The sequence below is a fragment of the Zootoca vivipara genome, chromosome 2 (assembly GCF_963506605.1).
Source record: "Zootoca vivipara chromosome 2, rZooViv1.1, whole genome shotgun sequence".
NCBI lineage: Eukaryota > Metazoa > Chordata > Lepidosauria > Squamata > Lacertidae > Zootoca > Zootoca vivipara.
In genome coordinates, this window is record NC_083277.1 from 8,527,320 (window position 1) to 8,545,787 (window position 18,468).

Sequence of the window (18,468 nt, forward strand, 5' to 3'; positions counted from 1 at the left end):
CGCCAGAAGCAGCTTTGTCATGCTGGCCACATGACCCGGAAGCTGTCTGCGGACAAATGCTGGCTCCCTCAGCCTATAGAGCGAGATGAGCGCCGCAACCCCAGAGTCGGGCACGACTGGACCTGATGGTCAGGGGCCCCTTTACCCTTATATATTTTGCAGTTTTATAATTTGATTTTGTTCTGCAAACCACCCTGAGACCTCCAGGTATAGGGCGGTATATACATTCAATAAATAAATAATAATAATGCATGGCATGGCAAGAGTTTATATCTTGCATGAGACAGGACGACCGAAAAAGGATTCCTCCAATGTCTCATGGTAGACTCTGGAGAGTTCTACTTGTGCTATCTGCCTTTCATTCGCCTTTCATTCAAATGTTCTCACGGGTGAATAATGCAAAGACAGTATTCCAAACAGAAAGGAAAAAGGGAAAGTTAAAAAATAGATTTGATTTTTGGGCAAAACGTTTCCCACACTCTGAACAGTTGTAAGGCTTCTCTCCTGTGTGAACTCTCTGGTGTCTCACGAGGTGGGATTTTTGGCCAAAACGCTTCCCACACCAAGTGCAATCGTAGGGCTTCTCCCCTGTGTGGGTCCTCTGGTTGTTTACCAGGTTCGATTTGTCGGCAAAACCTTTCCCACACTCCCCTGCAGCCATAGGGTTTCTCGCCCGAGTGGATTCTCTGGTGTCCGCTGAGGTGAGCCTGTTGAAGAAAACCTTTCCCACACTCCAGGCAGGTATAGGGCTTCTCTCCCGTGTGGGTCCTCCAGTGTTTTGCAAGCTCCGACTGCTGTGGGAATCCTTTCCCGCACTCTAAGCACATGTAGGGTTTCTCCCCGATGTGGACCCTGTGGTGGATCACAAGGGCCGAGCACTGGGCAAAAGATTTACCACACTGCAGGCAGTTGTAGGGTTTCTCTCCCGTGTGGGCCCTCCGATGCACATTGAGTTTCGATTTGTAAACAAAACGTTTCCCACACTCCTGGCACCTATACGGTTTATCTTCCGGGCAGGCTCTCCGATGGCTCCCGAGTTCTGCCTCCCAGAGGAAACCCTTCCCTCTCTCCAAGCAGTTGTAGGGTTTCTCTCCTACGTGGATTCTCTGGTGTCTGGCGAGAGATGATTTCCGAGCAAAACGCCGGCTGCACTCCAGGCATGAGTGCCTCTTCTCCGAGTCGCCTGCAAGGAGAAAAGAGCAAAAAACATAAGAGATTCACTGCTGACCCGTGTAAGAAGCAACCTCAGAAAATGGACAAGGCAAGGGCCACCAACATGGTGCCCACGTATGCCCACCAGTACCTCCTATGGTGCCTACTGAGTAAGATTACTTCAAAAATCCACATCAGCCTCTCCTACATTAAATGTAGGGCCCCTTGAGCAGGCCCACATTTTATCAGATGCCATGACTGGGCACCCAGGCTCCCGCTTGTTCTGAACAGAACAGAAAAACAAAGAGTTTCCCTTCGTCATTTTTATTATTAGCAGGGATGGAGGGAAACTGAGAGGAAAACGACAATTCAAAATGGAAATTTGGGTAAAGCTGGGAGTGGAGGGTTTATTGCACCAGAGCTCCAGACCCACCATAATCTCATGCCTGAATCCCACCCCCAAATAGTGGGTGTATTTGGAATGTGGTGGTCACAAAATGGCTGCCTGGAAGTGCCCTGAAACTCAACCGGAATGTCAAACAGAACATTGCAGGGGGTTGGACTAGATGACCCTCGGGTCCCTTCAAACTCTACAATTCTATGATTTTATGATCAGTAAAAAGCACATTACGCCCATTGATGGAGCTGTCAATGGCAGAGCTTCCCTGCCCGGTTTCATTTTTCCTCCCTGTTCTTCTATATGTGGCAACCATTTTGTCTCAAGGCATGCCCCTGGTGGCAGCCATTTTGTGACCACCGCATTCCAAATACACCCACCAGCCCCAAAAAGGTTGGCGATGCCTGCACTAAGAGATACGGAAAGGAGAAAGGAAAACCATATATAAACCATTAAGACCCCTTCAGACTTGATACAATGATAAACAAGCCAATCCCTGTCATCCTTGGGTGGAGGGATAAGGGTGGGCAAATGAGAAGGGGCAAAAAGGTTTGCCTTAGCTGAGGAGCAGGATCTGCCCATCTCTTGGTAAAAAAGAAGCCATTATGAGGTGGCAGACATTGCCAGGTGGGTCAGGGAGGTACAGAAGGGGAGGGAAACAGTCCCACGAACCTCCTTGATCTTATCGGAGGAGCCAAAGCACTGCAAACAAATACAAAAGAAACATACATTTTGGTGAGCGTAGCATTTATTTGTTCACTATGTGGACACCTTGCCTTCTCTGCAGAAGACTCAGGGCATGGTACATACCCCACCCCTCAATTTTCTCCTCACAACAACCCCGTGAGGCAGATTAGGCAGTATGTGTGAATGCCCCAGAATCTCTCAGTGGCCTTCACAGCCGAGTGGCGATTTGAACCTGGAGCTCTATAGTAATTGCATTATTTTAACCCAGAAGCTGGGAAACTCTGGCCTCCGGGCCCCTCTCTCCAGCCAGCCCCCATGCGCTTCATCAGGCTACACCCCCTCCATCATAAACCTGCCCCACATCCTCCTTGAGGGCCTTTGCCCTATGTATCCTCAAACTATAAATACCATGGAATCGCATCTAACACGGGGGTTAGGCTCCGAACTCAGTGCCTTAGCGCAAAATTCGTATAGTCAAAATTACCCTTGAAAATCCCTTAAACCACCCATAAAGCACACTGCGGTACACACCTGTATACGAGGAGGATGAAACAATGAAGAGGGCTGCTGTACACACTCGGGCAATTGGTCTTTCTCGTCTCCCGACATCACTGCTGAGGGATCACGAGGGTTTGATGCCGATGCGGCAGAAAATGGTCCAGGCTTGCATGATGGAGAGTGAGTCGCACACAAGGCAGCTGGCTCTGTGTCCGCTCGAGGAGTCGGTTGCAATGGCTCATCCGCTGCTGGATGTTTTTTCGAGAACAACATGGCGACCGGCAACTGCCGCTGCTGCCTCTTGAGCTGCTCAAACATTTCTCGGTACGGCCTCAAGGCTTCCGCAATGCCACGTGTGATTTTGAGGCTCTGCTCCAGGGAGGGATCATATTCCGAAATCAAATCGTTCAAGTGCTTTGCCGCTTGAAACACCTCGGCAAATTTGGGAAGGTTCCAACTTGCCGGCTCTTCCTGCTCGTCGTCATCTTCCTCTTCCGATTTTATCAGATCCTCTGGCTCTTCGCTAGCCGACATTCCTCTATGGCCCTCAATTAATTCTTCTATTTCTTCCTCGAGGATGTCGCTGAAGCCATCGCCGCCCAATTGCCTGGCCACCCGAACGATACATTCCACTTCATGGTGAATGGTTGGGAAACCCCTGAAATCATTCACACATTTTTTCCACAGGTTTCGCCAACACGCATTGACCGTTTCGGGCTCGATCGCATCCGTGGCTTGTTTGACGTAAGTGATGCAATCGGCGATACTGAAGGACTTCCAACGCTCGGCCGCGCTGAGGCTGGGATCAGCGTCCATAGCGTTGCAGACCCGCGAGAACATAAGACTCGCGTACTTTGCCTTGAAGCAGCGAACTATGCCTTGGTCCAGAGGCTGGATGACAGAGGTGGTGTTATGGGGCAGAAAGACAACTTCGACGTCGCTATGTCCAAACCGGACTCCCTCGGGGTGGCCGGGAGCATCATCGACAATCAACAACACCTTAAAGTCGATTCCTTTCTCTTCAAGGTACCGCTTGACCTCCGGAACGAAGCATCGGTGGAACCAATCCAGGAATATTGCTGCCGTCACCCAAGCCTTTTTGCTCGATTGCCAGAACACAGGCAGGAGGTGTTTGTCCTTGCCTTTTAGGGCACGAGGATTTGCAGACCCACAGAGCAAGCCGGGCTTTATTAAATGCCCAGCCGCGTTGCAACAAAGCAACAACATCACACGGTCTTGGGCCGCCTGCCTTTCTGCTTTCGAAATGTACGTGCGGCTGGGCATTTTCTTCCAGAAGAGCCCCGTCTCGCCAGCGTTGAAAACCTGCTCGGGGAGATATCCCTTTTCTTCTATCAGTTTCTTTAACTGTTTGGAGTAGGGTTTCGCTGCTTGTTTACTGGCGGGCGCAGCGTCGCCAGGGCTGTGCCCGTTTTTCAGGTTGAAGCGGTTCCTAAAGCTGTTGAGCCAACCTTGGCTGGCTTTGAACTCCTTCTCATCGCAAGGCCGCCCCTCTTCGGTAAGAGGCTTGAACAGCGCGTACAGGTCAAGAGCTTTTTCTCGCATCATGTTGCCATCGATGGGAACGCCTTGGGCATTCATGTCTTCCAGCCACAAGTACAACGCCTTTTCCGCCTTCACCAAAGTCTGATCGCGAACTTGGCTCGTCACCTTAGCCGTTATGGGAGCACCCGAGGCCACGGCTTGGCGTATTTCTCTCTCTCGAACCTTAATGGCACGGATGCTCGATTCATTGCGGCCGTATACGCGGGCCACTTTGGAGACAGACAGGCCAGTCCTCAGTAAATCCAACACGGCCACTTTTTCCTCCAGCGTTGGAACAGATCGCTGCTTCTTGCGCTGCCCTCCAGGTGACCTGCAGGCAGCTAGCTTGCGTTTAGGGGCCATGGGGTATGATGAACACTGTCCTTGAAGGACGGTGTGCTCGGCAAGGAAATCGCACTCACGCTCACCCCAAGACGGCTCACTGGGTGGAACTGCCCACACTTGGCTTTGACAGTCACCCACGCCTTGTTTCGACAGGTACATGGAGTTGAATTCGTGTACGTTAAATGTACTTATGACATCGCTCCACTGTAATGCCTTTTGCTCGCCTGAATAGAGGATGGAAATATGTCTTGTATGGAACGTCTGTTGGCCCGCCCACTTTTCAACTTTGGCTCCACCCACTGTCCCTGGCCACACCCTCCACTGGCATGGGGGCCCCAGAAGGCTGCCACAAGGGTATACGGCCCTTCGCTAGAGGGTCTTCCCACTTGTGTTCCATGGGGCACCCCACAAATGCTACACAGAGGCCTGGAATCCCTTTAAGGGACTGGGAAGAAATGCCATTCCCTTCCCATTTAAAGCCAAATTTATGCTTCCCGAGGCAGTATGAGAACAGAGATGGAGCCGCCCTTCGAAAAGCACACCTGTCCAAATTTCATGATGTGGTTCTCCCACCGACATTTAGAAAAAGGCATATCTGAGGTAAACATGGGCATAAGAATCAATACGTTTGCGAAAACAGCATCCAAAAATGCAACAGTCGGAGAAGCGGCTTGCAAAAATGGGTACAGTGGTCCCTCGACTTACAAAGTACTCGACATACAAAATTTCGAGTTACGAATGGAAAAAAAATGGCGGCACGCTTACTTTTTTTTTGACATCCGAAAGGAAAACCGTAGCGGTTTAGATGGAGTTTTCTCGACTTACGAATTTTAGATGCGGTTTTCTCGACTTACAAATTTTAGATGCGGTTTACTCGACTTATGGTTTTTTTTGGTTTCCAATGCATTCCTATGGGAAACCGCTTTTTTCGACTTACAAACTTTTCGACCTATGAATGTGCATTCAGAACGGATTACATTCGTAAGTCGAGGGACCACTGTACGTTGGTCAAAACTGCAGGCAAACGTGTGTCTTATTAGGAGAAATAATTTCCAAGAGGGGTTTTTTTTTAAAAAAAGAAACAAAATTGGCAGATTTGCTGCAGGAATGTGGAGAATGAAATTGAAGATCAGAAAAATGAGAAAAGAAGCAAATTTGGTGGGTCTTCCCATTCCTAATCGAGCTAGATGTGGTCACACTTTCAGGCGGGGGGGGGGGAGGAGAGAAAATGAAAGAGTTTCAGGCAACTGCTAATTGTTGAGGGTCCGGGGGGGGGGCGCGGAATCCCCAACTTATCCCAAGCCCCTTACCTGTGTGTGTGTTGGAGATCCTGCTTTCATCCGTCCCCTGAGAATCGGGCACCCACATGTCTTCCCCTTGCTCTAGCTGGGAGATGAGGTCAGGCTTGAGGATTGGCAATCCTTCTTGGGAAAGAACGAGGGGTTGGGGGAAATCAAGGTCACAATTGGCTGATTGGGGGTGTGTGTGGTATATATATATATATATATATATATATATATATATCCATAAACTTAAGAAGACCAAGCCTATGTAACCATTTAATCTTTCATTTTGCCTGGCTGAAAACTTTCATTTTTATTCAATTCACTCTTTCCATTAAACAAAACAACAGGAGCAGAAATGGAAGCTTACATAGATGTACTATTCCCCCCCCCCTTCTCCCTTCCTTTATTTCCTTCCATTACTTCTTTTCTCTTCTTCTTCTTTACTGAGGTTTAACCTCAAGTCATGCATCTGGTATGCAGGCTGAGACCCTACGTGCCTGCGGACTGTCTCGCCAGAGTGGTACATGCTCTAGTTATCTCCCGCTTGGACTACTGCAATGCGCTCTACGTGGGGCTACCTTTGAAGGTGACCCGGAAACTACAACTAATGCAGAATGCGGCAGCTAGACTGGTGACTTGGAGCGGCTGCCGAGACCACGTAACACCGGTCTTGAAAGATCTACATTGGCTCCCAGTACGTTTCCGAGCACAGTTCAAAGTGTTGGTGCTGACCTTTAAAGCCCTAAATGGCCTCGGTCCAGTATACCAGAAGGTATAATTATTATTATTATGCAAAAGGAGAGTTTATGCCGAGTTAACTTTGCTGATAGAGGCTATGTATAAAAACTCTGTATATGCCTACTTGGTGCTTAGTAAGGAAAAAAAATTTATACGCTCTTGTAGGGGAGGCCCTTAGCTCAATGGAACAGCCTCAATGGAACAGCCACAGGTTCAATTCCCAACATCTCCAGTTAAGGCTGGGAGAGATCAGGGCGTCTGTAGAGCTGAAATATTGCCTGACACACTGGAGAGCTTCTGCTAGACAACACTGAGCGAGGTGGACCCGTCATCTGACTCAGCATAAGACAGCTTCCCATTTTCCTTTGCTTTCAGCCATCACTTCAGGATGAATGCATGTTTACCCATAATTTCAGAATGAATGTTTGGCTCTGCAACGCCAAAATAATTCAGAAAATGCATTTACGTCCTTAGGCAGACCACAAGGATTACCCTGTACACCAGCCTTCCCCAACCTGGTGCCCTCCAGACGGTTTGGACTATAGCTCCCATCAGTCCTAGCTAGCATGGCTAATGGTGAGGGGTGATGGAAGTTGTAGCCCAACGATATGGTAGGCGAAGGCTGCTGTACAACCATGGTTATGTTTTCCATTTTAAGATTTTATCAAGATTTTACCCAACGAGGACACATTCCCATAATTCTCCAGCATGACCTCCCGGTACAAGGCCCTTTGGACCGGGTTCAGCAGAGCCGCCTGCCCTTCCGTGAAATATACGGCCACGTCTTCAAAGGTCAACAGGCCCTGCAAGAACAAAGCGGAATCTGTGGGTCCCGAGGTGGCAGACACAGCTCCCCCGCTTCCCAATTCTTCCTCAAAACAACCCTGTGAGATAGGTTAAACGACTGAGAGGCAAGGACTCGCACCAGGTGCAACCAGTGAGCTTCACGGCAACTTGAATTCTTAGGGGACTCTTACTCTCCTCGCAGATCAGCAGTTCCCGGAGTTTCCTGGGATTGCTTGTTAAGCCAGTTTGCGAAGTGCAGCTCTGCAAAGGCAATTGGGGTCTCCTTGCAGCTGCCTGCGTCTTTAACAAACTAGAGTTCCCAGGATCCTTTGGGTGAAGGCATAACTGTTTAAAGTTGTATGATACAGGTTTAAATGTGTAGTGCAGACAGCGCCCAAATGACGTGTGCCACATTCTATGCTTAAAGGTAAAGCTAAAGGACCCTGACAGTTAAGTCCAATCGCAGACGACTTTGGGGTTGCGGTGCTCATCTTGCTTTACAGGCCGAGGGAGCTGACATTTGTCCGCAGAGAGTTTTCCCGGGTCATGTAGCCAGCATGACTAAGCCGCTTCTGGCGAAACCAGAGCAGCACACGGAAACGCCTATAAATTGCTAACATGGGTCATGGGCCCAGGGTCTATTTATCTACTTGCACTTTTGGGCGTGCTTTCGAACTGCTAGGTTTGCAGGAGCTGGGACCAAGCAACGGGAGCTCACCCTGTCGCAGGGATTCGAACCGCCGACCTTCTGATCAGCAAGCCCAAGAGGCTCAGTGGTTTAGACCACAGCGCCACCCGCTTAGCTGACCATAAAAATACTTTGCTTAGAGGGTTCCGGTTTCCGCCTGCAGGAATGGCGGACCTGTTTTCCATCTCTCTGACCTTCGTAAGGAATTTGGCGGTTGCTAGGGGAGTAAATGGCAACCCCCTACCCTCTCCGGGGGTTACGGAGAGGGGCCGCTGGCCCGCGATGCCCCCAGACCCACTCCGACTGTTTTTGGAGTGGGGGGAGCTTGGGCTGAGCACTTACGAGGGCCAGGACTCCCGGACGCTAATCTGCATGGCGGGGATTTCCATGGTTAAAGAAGATAATTAGGCTTAAATCTATGGACATACTTCAGAAGGAGGGGAAGAAGCGCTGTTTACTGCTGAGAAATTTATGCTGCTGAGGGAGAGGAGTCAAAAGACTGTACTGCATCTGGAAGAAGGATTGATGGGGACGGAGCGATAAGGGAAGTGAGTTTTTATTTTTTTTTCTTCATATTGTTGCCTCGTACCTTCCCGGACGCGATGTCCTGGCTTGTTTGGAGTGAAAGAGAAGCAAAAGACTGTGTGAGTTGAACTTTATAATTGTTGTTACTGAGCATATTTTTTAAAGATGTGGAGTTGCCGATGAGAAAAGCCCCCCCCCCCTAGTCGGACGGAAGAAGTTCTGGACGCGTTCGGAGGATTTATGAGCTGTGACGCACTTTAAATTGGAGCAGCGACCTGAAGCTAAGTTCAGCTATAGGGCAAGGAGATCCATTAATTTACCAAGAGTTTATGGTTTGATGTTTGGGTCTCCTGCCTGAAAAAGCTGTAAATTCTATAATGATCATAAATCTTCATGGCTATGAGAGAAAACGAAAGTGATTTGAGCTTTTTTGTTGTTGTTGTTGTTGTTTAGTCGTTTAGTCGTGTCCGACTCTTCGTGACCCCATGGACCATAGCACGCCAGGCACTCCTGTCTTGCACTGCCTCCCGCAGTTTGGTCAAACTCATGTTCGTAGCTTCGAGAACACTGTCCAACCATCTTGTCCTCTGTCGTCCCCTTCTCCTAATGCCCTCAATCTTTCCCAACATCAGGGTCTTTTCCAAGGATTCTTCTCTTCTCATGAGGTGGCCAAAGTATTGGAGCCTCAGCTTCACGATCTGTCCTTCCAGGGAGCACTCAGGGCTGATTTCCTTAAGAATGGATAGGTTTGATCTTCTCGCAGTCCATGGGACTCTCAAGAGTCTCCTCCAGCACCATAATTCAAAAGCATCAATTCTTCGGCGATCAGCCTTCTTGATGGTCCAGCTCTCACTTCCATACATCACTACTGGGAAAACCATAGCTTTAACTATACGGACCTTTGTCGGCAAAGTGATGTCTCTGCTTTTTAAGATGCTGTCTAGGTTTGTCATTGCTTTTCTCCCAAGAAGCAGGCGTCTTTTAATTTCGTGACTGCTGTCACCATCTGCAGTGATCAAGGAGCCCAAGAAAGTAAAATCTCTCACTGCCTCCATTTCTTCCCCTTCTATTTGCCAGGAGGTGATGGGACCAGTGGCCATGATCTTGGTTTTTTTGATGTTGAGCTTCAGACCATATTTTGCGCTCTCCTCTTTCACCCTCATTAAAAGGTTCTTTAATTCCTCCTCGCTTTCTGCCATCAAGGTTGTGTCATCTGCATATCTGAGGTTGTTGATATTTCTTCCGGCAATCTTAATTCCGGCTTGGGATTCATCTAGTCCAGCCTTTCGCATGATGAATTCTGCATATAAGTTAAATAAGCAGGGAGACAATATACAACCTTGTCGTACTCCTTTCCCAATTTTGAACCAATCAGTTGTTCCATATCCAGTTCTAACTGTAGCTTCTTGTCCCACATAGAGATTTCTCAGGAGACAGATGAGGTGATCAGGCACTCCCATTTCTTTAAGAACTTGCCATAGTTTGCTGTGGTCGACACAGTCAAAGGCTTTTGCATAGTCAATGAAGCAGAAGTAGACGTTTTTCTGGAACTCTCTAGCTTTCTCCATAATCCAGCGCATGTTTGCTATTTGGTCTCTGGTTCCTCTGCCCTTTCGAAATCCAGCTTGCACTTCTGGGAGTTCTCGATCCACATACTGCCTAAGCCTGCCTTGTAGAATTTTAAGCATAACCTTGCTAGCGTGTGAAATGAGCGCAATTGTGCGGTAGTTGGAGCATTCTTTGGCACTGCCCTTCTTTGGAATTGGGATGTAGACTGATCTTCTCCAATCCTCTGGCCATTGCTGAGTTTTCCAAACTTGCTGGCATATTGGGTGTAGCACCTTAACAGCATCATCTTTTAAAATTTTAAATAGTTCAGCTGGAATATCATCACTTCCACTGGCCTTGTTATTAGCAGTGCTTTCTAAGGCCCATTTGACTTCACTCTCCAAGATGTCTGGCTCAAGGTCAGCAACCACACTACCTGGGGTGTATGAGACCTCCATATCTTTCTGGTATAATTCCTCTGTGTATTCTTGCCACCTCTTCTTGATGTCTTCTGCTTCTGTTAGGTCCTTACCACTTTTGTCCTTGATTATGGTAATCTTTGTACGAAATGTTCCTTTCATATCTCCAATTTTCTTGAACAGATCTCTGGTTTCCCCCATTCTATTGTTTTCCTCTATTTCTTTGCATTGCTCATTTAAGAAGACCCTCTTGTCTCTCCTTGCTGTTTTTTGGAAATCTGCATTCAGTTTCCTGTATCTTTCCCTATCTCCCTTGCATTTTGCTTGCCTCCTCTCCTCCGCTATTTGTAAGGCCTCGTTGGATAGCCATTTTGCTTTCTTGCATTTCCTTTTCCTTGGGATGGTTTTCGTTGCTGCCTCCTGTATAATGTTACGAGCCTCCATCCATAGTTCTTCAGGCACTCTGTCCACCAAATCTAAATCCTTAAACCTGTTCCTCACTTCCACTGTGTATTCATAAGGGATTTGATTCAGATTGTATCTTACTGGCCCAGTGGTTTTTCCTACTTTCTTCAGTTTAAGCTGGAATTTTGCTATAAGAAGCTGATGATCTGAGTTACAGTCAGCTCCAGGTCTTGTTTTTGCTGACTGTATAGAGCTTCTCCATCTTTGGCTGCAGAGAATATAATCAATCTGATTTCGATGCTGCCCATTTGGTGATATCCATGTGTAGAGTCGTCTCTTGTGTTGTTGGAAGAGAGTGTTTGTGATGACCAGCTTGTTCTCTTGACAGAACTCTATTAGCCTTTGCCCTGCTTCATTTTGAACTCCAAGGCCAAACTTGCCAGTTGTTCCTTTTATCTCTTGATTCCCTACTTTAGCATTCCAATCCCCTGTAATGAGAAGAACATCCTTCTTTGGTGTCATTTCTAGAAGTTGTTGTAGGTCTCCATAGAATTGGTCAATTTCACTTTCTTCAGCACCGGTAGTTGGTGCATAAACTTGGATTACTGTGATGTTAAAAGGTCTGCCTTGGATTCGTATCGAGATCATTCTGTCATTTTTGAGATTGCATCCCATTACAGCTTTTGCCACTCTTTTGTTGACTATGAGGGCCACTCCATTTCTGCTACAGGATTCTTGCCCACAGTAGTAGATATGATAGTCACCCGAACTGAATTCGCCCATTCCCTTCCATTTTAGTTCACTGATGCCCAGGATGTCGATATTTATTCTTGTCATCTCATTTTTGACCACATCCAGCTTACCTCCACTCATGGTTCTTACATTCCAGGTTCCTATGCAATATTTTTCTTTACAGCATCGGACTTTCCTTTCGCTTCCAGGCATATCCGCAACTGAGCGTCCTTTCGGCTTTGGCCCAGCCGCTTCATCAGCTCTGAATCTACTTGTACTTGTCCTCCGCTCTTCCTCAGTAGCATGTTGGACGCCTTCCGACCTGAGGGGCTCATCTTCCAGCGTCATAACTTTTATATGCCTGTTGTCTTTGTCCATGGAGTTTTCTTGGCAGGGATACTGGAGTGGCTTGCCAGTTCCTTCTCCAGGTGGATCACGTTTAGTCAAAACTCTCCACTATGACCTGTCCATCTTGGGTGGCCCTGCATGGCATAGCTCATAGCTTCTCTGAGTTATTCAAGCCCCTTCGCCACGACAAGGCATTGATCCATGATGGCGCTACTTCGAGCTGCTTCGACGCAACAGGGAGCTCCATTAAGAAGATTTATGGGGAGGCTGGACTGATTAACTCACACAGGAGAAAGAACATCTGTGAAACTTTGTTTGATATTTATCTCAGCAGCTGGGAAACAATCGGATGAAAGTGGAATACATCTATGTGACTGTAAGGGGAAGATCTGGATTATTATGAACTTGGAGGACGATTTGAACTTTAGAAAAAAGACGGCAGTGGACAGTTGCAAGGAATTCCCAATTTCTTGAAGCATGGGAACCCAAATAAAAAATTCTTTAGATGATTTGGCATAACATTCGGTTTGATTGATATATATATGTGTATAATTTGAAATATTGAATGTGATATAATTGGTTTTAATTGGAAAATTAATAAAAATATTTTAAAAAAAAATACTTTGCTTAGAAGGCACCTCCTGTAAATTGAGAAGAAGCAAAATCTAGGAGAGCCAATACACCTTTCTTTCTTTCTTTCTTTCTTTCTTTCTTTCTTTCTTCCTTCCTTCCTTCCTTCCTTCCTTCCTTCCTTCCCTCCCCTCCTCTTTCTACCAGCCTTCCCTGTTTCCGTTCAGCATCAGCCCTACTGTGAAGCAGTGAGACAAGGTGCTTCAGTTGGCAGATGCCAAGGAGTCCTGGCAAGTCGTTGCAGGACAGAGCTGTGTGGCCCATTGGGCCTGCCCTGCACCATCCAAACCCATATTTTGCCCTCAGGAAAATACTGTCCCATCATCAGTGTTGAAGTAAGTCTGTGTAAGCATCATACATTTAAAGGCACACCGCTTCCCCCAAAGAACCCTGGGAGTAGGGCTGGGCGATATCTGGTTCAACATACATCACCAGCTAAATTTTGTGATATACCAATATATCACGATGACTTAAATCAGGATGGAACTGTGAAGAGTCAAACGGTAAGGCTGGGTGATCGTCTGGTTTCCAACATTGTGATATATCAGCAGCTAAACATGCGCGATATAATGCTATATCACGATGTCTGAAATAAGGATGGAGCTCTGCAGAGGCACTGGCCGGCTTCACGGTTTTTCCTGCATCGTGATTTTTGCATAGCACATACACACATTCTAGGGTTGTATTGTTACACTGTCAAAAATCGGTCTAAAGTCTACATTGTGGTAACGATTTCATAATATTTAACATGGCTATATATCGCAAATCATGATGTGTTCTTTATTGGCTTTACTTATTGTAAGGGGGAAGGCTTATAGGGAACAACCCCCCCCCAAAAAAAAATCAGGTCGAGTTCCTCGCCAAGCAGTAAGTCAAGCACAGGATCAGATTACAAGAGCCAGGAAACAGAAAGGGAGAACCAAGGCTCTGACAGCATCAGAGAGCCCTTGCTCCAAGGGGAGGGAGAGAGAGCAGGGGAAGAAGGGACCAGCAGACAGTCAGCCGGAAGGCCATTCCCCTCCATGCCAGAATTGAGGCGAACGGCTCCCCGTCGGAGCAGGGAGAGGCGCTTCGCAGTTCCCAGACTGTTATGTTGGGCACGAAACAGAAAGCAAACATTGCGAGATTCTGACTCAGACTGAGGCGGACATGTTTATGGACACTTGCACTGTAAATAATATGCACCAATAAAAACATCTGGAAGACAAGCAGATGTGGAGGGTCGTTACTCAAGAGTAGCCACAACAACCCCTGACACTTATTAATACATGTATTTCCATTCATCATTCAGAACATAATAAAATACATAATGAAAAACCATAGTAACTCAAAATCAAGTAACACGTCTAATTTGCGAAAGCTAATCAAAGCATGTTAAGGATTTTGTTTTGAGAACAATGTTTTTCTAAATATACTCTGTAACACTCCCATTCTGTTTTGAACTTCTTGGTTTGTTTGGTTGCCGATTGCCTCTGTCATCTTTGCTAGTTCTAAGTACTGCATTAATATAGTTTAAATTGCCATTCTTCCTTCGTTGGGATTTTCTCTCCCTTGCAGTTTTTGGCAATCAACATTCTCGCTGCTGTAGTTGCGTATAAGAAAACTCTCCTCTTATCATCTGGAATATCAATTGTCAAAATGCCCTAGAAGGAAGGCTTCCAGTTTTTTGGGCAAATGTTTGTTTAAACATTTTTTAAGCTTTTCACATACAATATCTGAAAAGTTCTTAATTTTTTCACAGCCCCACCACATATGGTACATTGTTTGCACCTCCAGCATATGTGTGAATTTCTTTTGTACATTTTGACCAATTTGCTGGGGGTCATGTACCAACTATAGAACATTTTCATAAAAGTTTTCCTTTAGTGTATAACAAGCATTAAACTTTAGGTCTTTGTTCCATAATTTTTCCCAAGTGGCCATCTGAATGGAGTAACCAAAATCTTTTAACCATTTAATTATCACATCCTTAACTTCTTCTTCTTCTTTAACTTCCCAAACTAGCAGAATTCTGTACATTTTAGATAATATTTTCTTTTTATCCTGTAATATGTCTTTTTCCATCCTCAATACCTCTGTTGCAAACCCGTTTTTCCAATCTATTTTGAAAATATCATTTAGTTGGTGGTACTGCAACCAGTCTGTAAAATAATATCAGATTTCTTCAAATTTTCTCTGTTTCACAAATCATGATATGTGCATGTGCTCTGTAAAAAACCGTGAAGCCGGTCATAGTTTCTCTCCTGATTCCTTCTGCCCCTGTTACTCTGAACTGTAAAATAACAGTTGTAACATTATGATAAATGCAAGCAAAAATGTATAGGTTTTAGGCCAAGGAAACTCGTTCCTCCAGATGTTTTGGGACTACAACTCCCATAATCCCCAGCTAACAGGACCAGTGGCCAGGGATGATGGGAATTGTAGCCCGAAAACATTTGGAGGGCAGAGTTTGCCTATGCCTGTTTTAGACCCCCAAGTAGCAGCCATTTTCTGGACATTATTCCATTCACCTCTACATAGTTACATCTTTATTTTAGGCATCAGGATATATCGTTATATCACAATGTTTAGCTGGTGAAAGCCAGGCATCACTCAGCCCTAACACACATCATGATTCGTGATATATCGCCAGGTCAAAAGTTATGAAACAGGTATTGCGATATGGACTTCAAACTGGTTTTGGACAATATATCGCCCAGCCCTACGGTACCTGGGAGCTGAACTTTATCTACCGCAGAAGAATAATTCTTACCTCCCATAGCTGAAGAAGTCTAGTACACCGCAGAAGACTCAGAGACACTTATCTCTAGGACTTTTTGACCCATTCTCCCCCCAAAATTCCCTACCTGAGCTGACTCCACCAAAGTGTTTTCTCCTCTCCCTTTGGAAAAAGGGGGGGATCCAGGTTCAACTGAGGACGTCATTCGGTACTCTGAGGGATCTTTAAAAAAAGAGATTTCCATTATTTGCAGGTTGGGGGAACTGAGCTGCATTTTATGGATTAAGAATATACTGTACAAACATAAAAAGCCCCTTACTGGATCAGGCCACATCCTGTTCTCAGAGTGGTCGACCTGGAAACGCAATGGGAAGCCCACAAGCAGAACCTCAGTCCAACAGCCCTCTCCCTATTTGTGAAATCTGAATATCTCAAAAAGTATTTTGCAAAGCTCGAAGTGATATTTGATTTAGCGGCAGGACAGGAGAGAGAATCAAAAGCACAATCCTCTACATTTTCATGAAAGCAGTGAATTATAGATTCATTAAGTATGATTTAATAAACTGCCACATTTATAAATGGTTCTGTAACAACCGTATATTACAGTATATTACAGTAATATATAACTGTACATTGGAATTGGGAATTGGAAAAATGGGGGGGGGTATTCATACTTTTTTGTGGCACCTTAAAAACAGTTTATATGCTTTAAACCAGGCATAGGCAAACCCCAGACCTCCAGATGTTTGGCACTACAATTCCCATCATCCCTGACCACTGGTCCTGTTAGCTAGGGATGATGGGAATTGTAGTCCCAAACATCTGGAGGGCTGGAGTTTGCCTGTGCTTGCTTTAAACAAAACAGAGCTGAGCCGTTCTTTCCTGTTTCCATTTCCTGTTTTTATTTAATTCACTCCACTTGGTTTATTTAAACCAAGGACTTGTACATTGACCATGAACCATATGTTCTAGATATTATTGCAAATTTATTCTGCTGTTTTTGTTTTGTACAAATGACATTGGAAGTCTTGGTCTTTTTAGTTATACTGTTTATTACTCCTATGATCCTTTATATTATTCCTATTATCCTTGTTTATAAAATCTAATAAAAAGTTACTTTAAAAAAAAAACCAGTTGGGTTTATAGGCCACCACCAAATTGTGTATGCACTTGTGTTTTGCTGGAACAGATTAAAACATCTCCCTCTTTTCCCATGCCAAGTTAAGGCCCAGCCAGATACAGGAAGACCCAACGGACTAAGAAAGATGGAGATGAATATGCTGGCTTGCTTTTCTGCCTTTTAAAAGCAGGTTGGTCTTCAGAAATCAGCAAGAGAAGCTTTCCGCGCCGGGGAAATAAAACCCAGTAAACTTCCAACAGCCCAAGCCTGCTGCTGGAGCAGGAGCAAAGGAGCAGAGGCTGATCGAAGAAGGTGGCAACCTCGGACAAGACCTTGCAATTCTCCTCGCCCCCCATTCCTCCCCTTCCAGCTGCAACTCACCGGCGCCAGGACCCATCCAGAGCAGGCAGGATCCCCTTCGCATCTTCAGCGTTTCCCCACTACCTGTCTTTGTGCTCCGAAGCTGGGCAAAGCAAGGGAGGGAGCCCGCCAGCAGGAAAGGCAAGGGCATGCTGGGAACTGTAGTCCTCGCTCCTCCCGGCCCCTTGGAAGGCAAGGGCTTCTGGGAATTGTAGTACGGCATGCACATATTTTTGGAATCAAAGCGCTATCTGATTTGATGATGATGGTGATTATGATGATAATGATGGTGATTATAACCTATCCATTCTGAAGGAAATCAGCCCTGAGTGCTCACTGGAAGGACAGATCCTGAAGGTGAGGCTCCAATACTTTGGCCACCTCATGAGAAGAGAAGACTCCCTGGAAAAGACCCTGATGTTGGGAAAGATTGAGGGCACTAGGAGAAGGGGACGACAGAGGACAAGATGGTTGGACAGTGTTCTCGAAGCTACAAACATGAGTTTGACCAAACTGCGGGAGGCAGTGCAAGACAGGAGTGCCTGGCATGCTATGGTCCATGGGATAATGAAGAGTCGGACACAACTAAACAACAACAACATTATTGTTAAAAAAACCCACCAACTCTCTTTTGGGAGAATTTTGCAAATGTTTGTTTGTTCTGCAAGGAATTGATATCTTAGTGTGTCTGCACCCATTTATCTGAAATTCTCCTATTTATTATTAGTGGTGTCAACTTTTTTAATATAGTTCTTGTTTAGGCAAGACTTAATCAGAAATGTCATTTTATTATGCCTTTTTGGTTCCGTTTAAAAAAACAGCATCCCTGTTTATCTGTTTTGATAATATTGTTATCAGGGTGCCATGGTGCAGGGATCCCTCAGGCGCCCTCCCACCCCCACCCCCACGTTTCCTTCCGGGTGGGCAGCACCTCTCCCTCGGGCCCCTCTGCAGCCCACCTCGCTCCCCCCCCCAGACCGCCATGTCGCACCCACCGCGGGCAGGACCGACAACGGCGACAACGGACTCGCGCTCTGCCGGGCAGGGCCAGGCGCAGTGGGCAGCCGGAGGGGGCAGCCCGACGCCAGCACCTGCAGCCCGAGAAGAGGCGGGCAAGGGCGGTGCTGCCGGTGCGGCTTGAGGCAGCTCCTCCGGCAGGGAGGAGGCTCTGGGCGTGGCGCGGCATGGCGGAGGCACCCTCCAGAACTTGCCGCCTTGCGCCAGTAGCCTTTATGGCTAAGACACCTCTGATTGTTATTCTTATATTTCATCTATATATACAAAAAATGTAAAAAACTTGAAATTGTCGGCTGCTATGTTCTCCGTAACCGCTTGACCGATCATCCTGAAATTTTGACACAACGATCCAGGCCACTCCCCGGGGGTTGCTGGGGACATGAAAACCTCAAATAGCACACCTGCGCAGGTACAGACCTGGTTTTCCACCAACTCAAACAGCGCCCTCAAGTAGAATTCCTCCCACAGTACACCCCCTCCCTTCCTGTGAAATCTAAGCCACAGCCACAAACCAAATGATATCATC

The 18,468-nt window shown here is 46.4% G+C and overlaps 1 protein-coding gene across 2 annotated transcripts; it reads right to left on the reverse strand.

The window, feature by feature from the left end:
- Positions 1 to 963: 963 nt before the first annotated feature.
- On the reverse strand, positions 964 to 17,064 carry LOC118081144 (tigger transposable element-derived protein 1-like). 2 transcript variants are annotated; one of them, XM_035107374.1, is made up of 6 exons: positions 16,947 to 17,064; positions 15,573 to 15,667; positions 7,322 to 7,448; positions 5,932 to 6,042; positions 2,768 to 4,845; positions 964 to 1,183 (listed from the first exon to the last, which is right to left on the reverse strand). In XM_035107374.1, exons 1-6 carry the CDS (start codon positions 16,987 to 16,989, stop codon positions 1,094 to 1,096), a joined length of 2,544 nt encoding a protein of 847 aa, XP_034963265.1. In that variant the 5' UTR covers positions 16,990 to 17,064; the 3' UTR covers positions 964 to 1,093. The 2 variants fall into 2 exon arrangements, with proteins under 2 accessions (XP_034963265.1, XP_034963264.1); XM_035107373.1 differs by having other exon boundaries at positions 5,932 to 6,045.
- Positions 17,065 to 18,468: the final 1,404 nt, after the last annotated feature.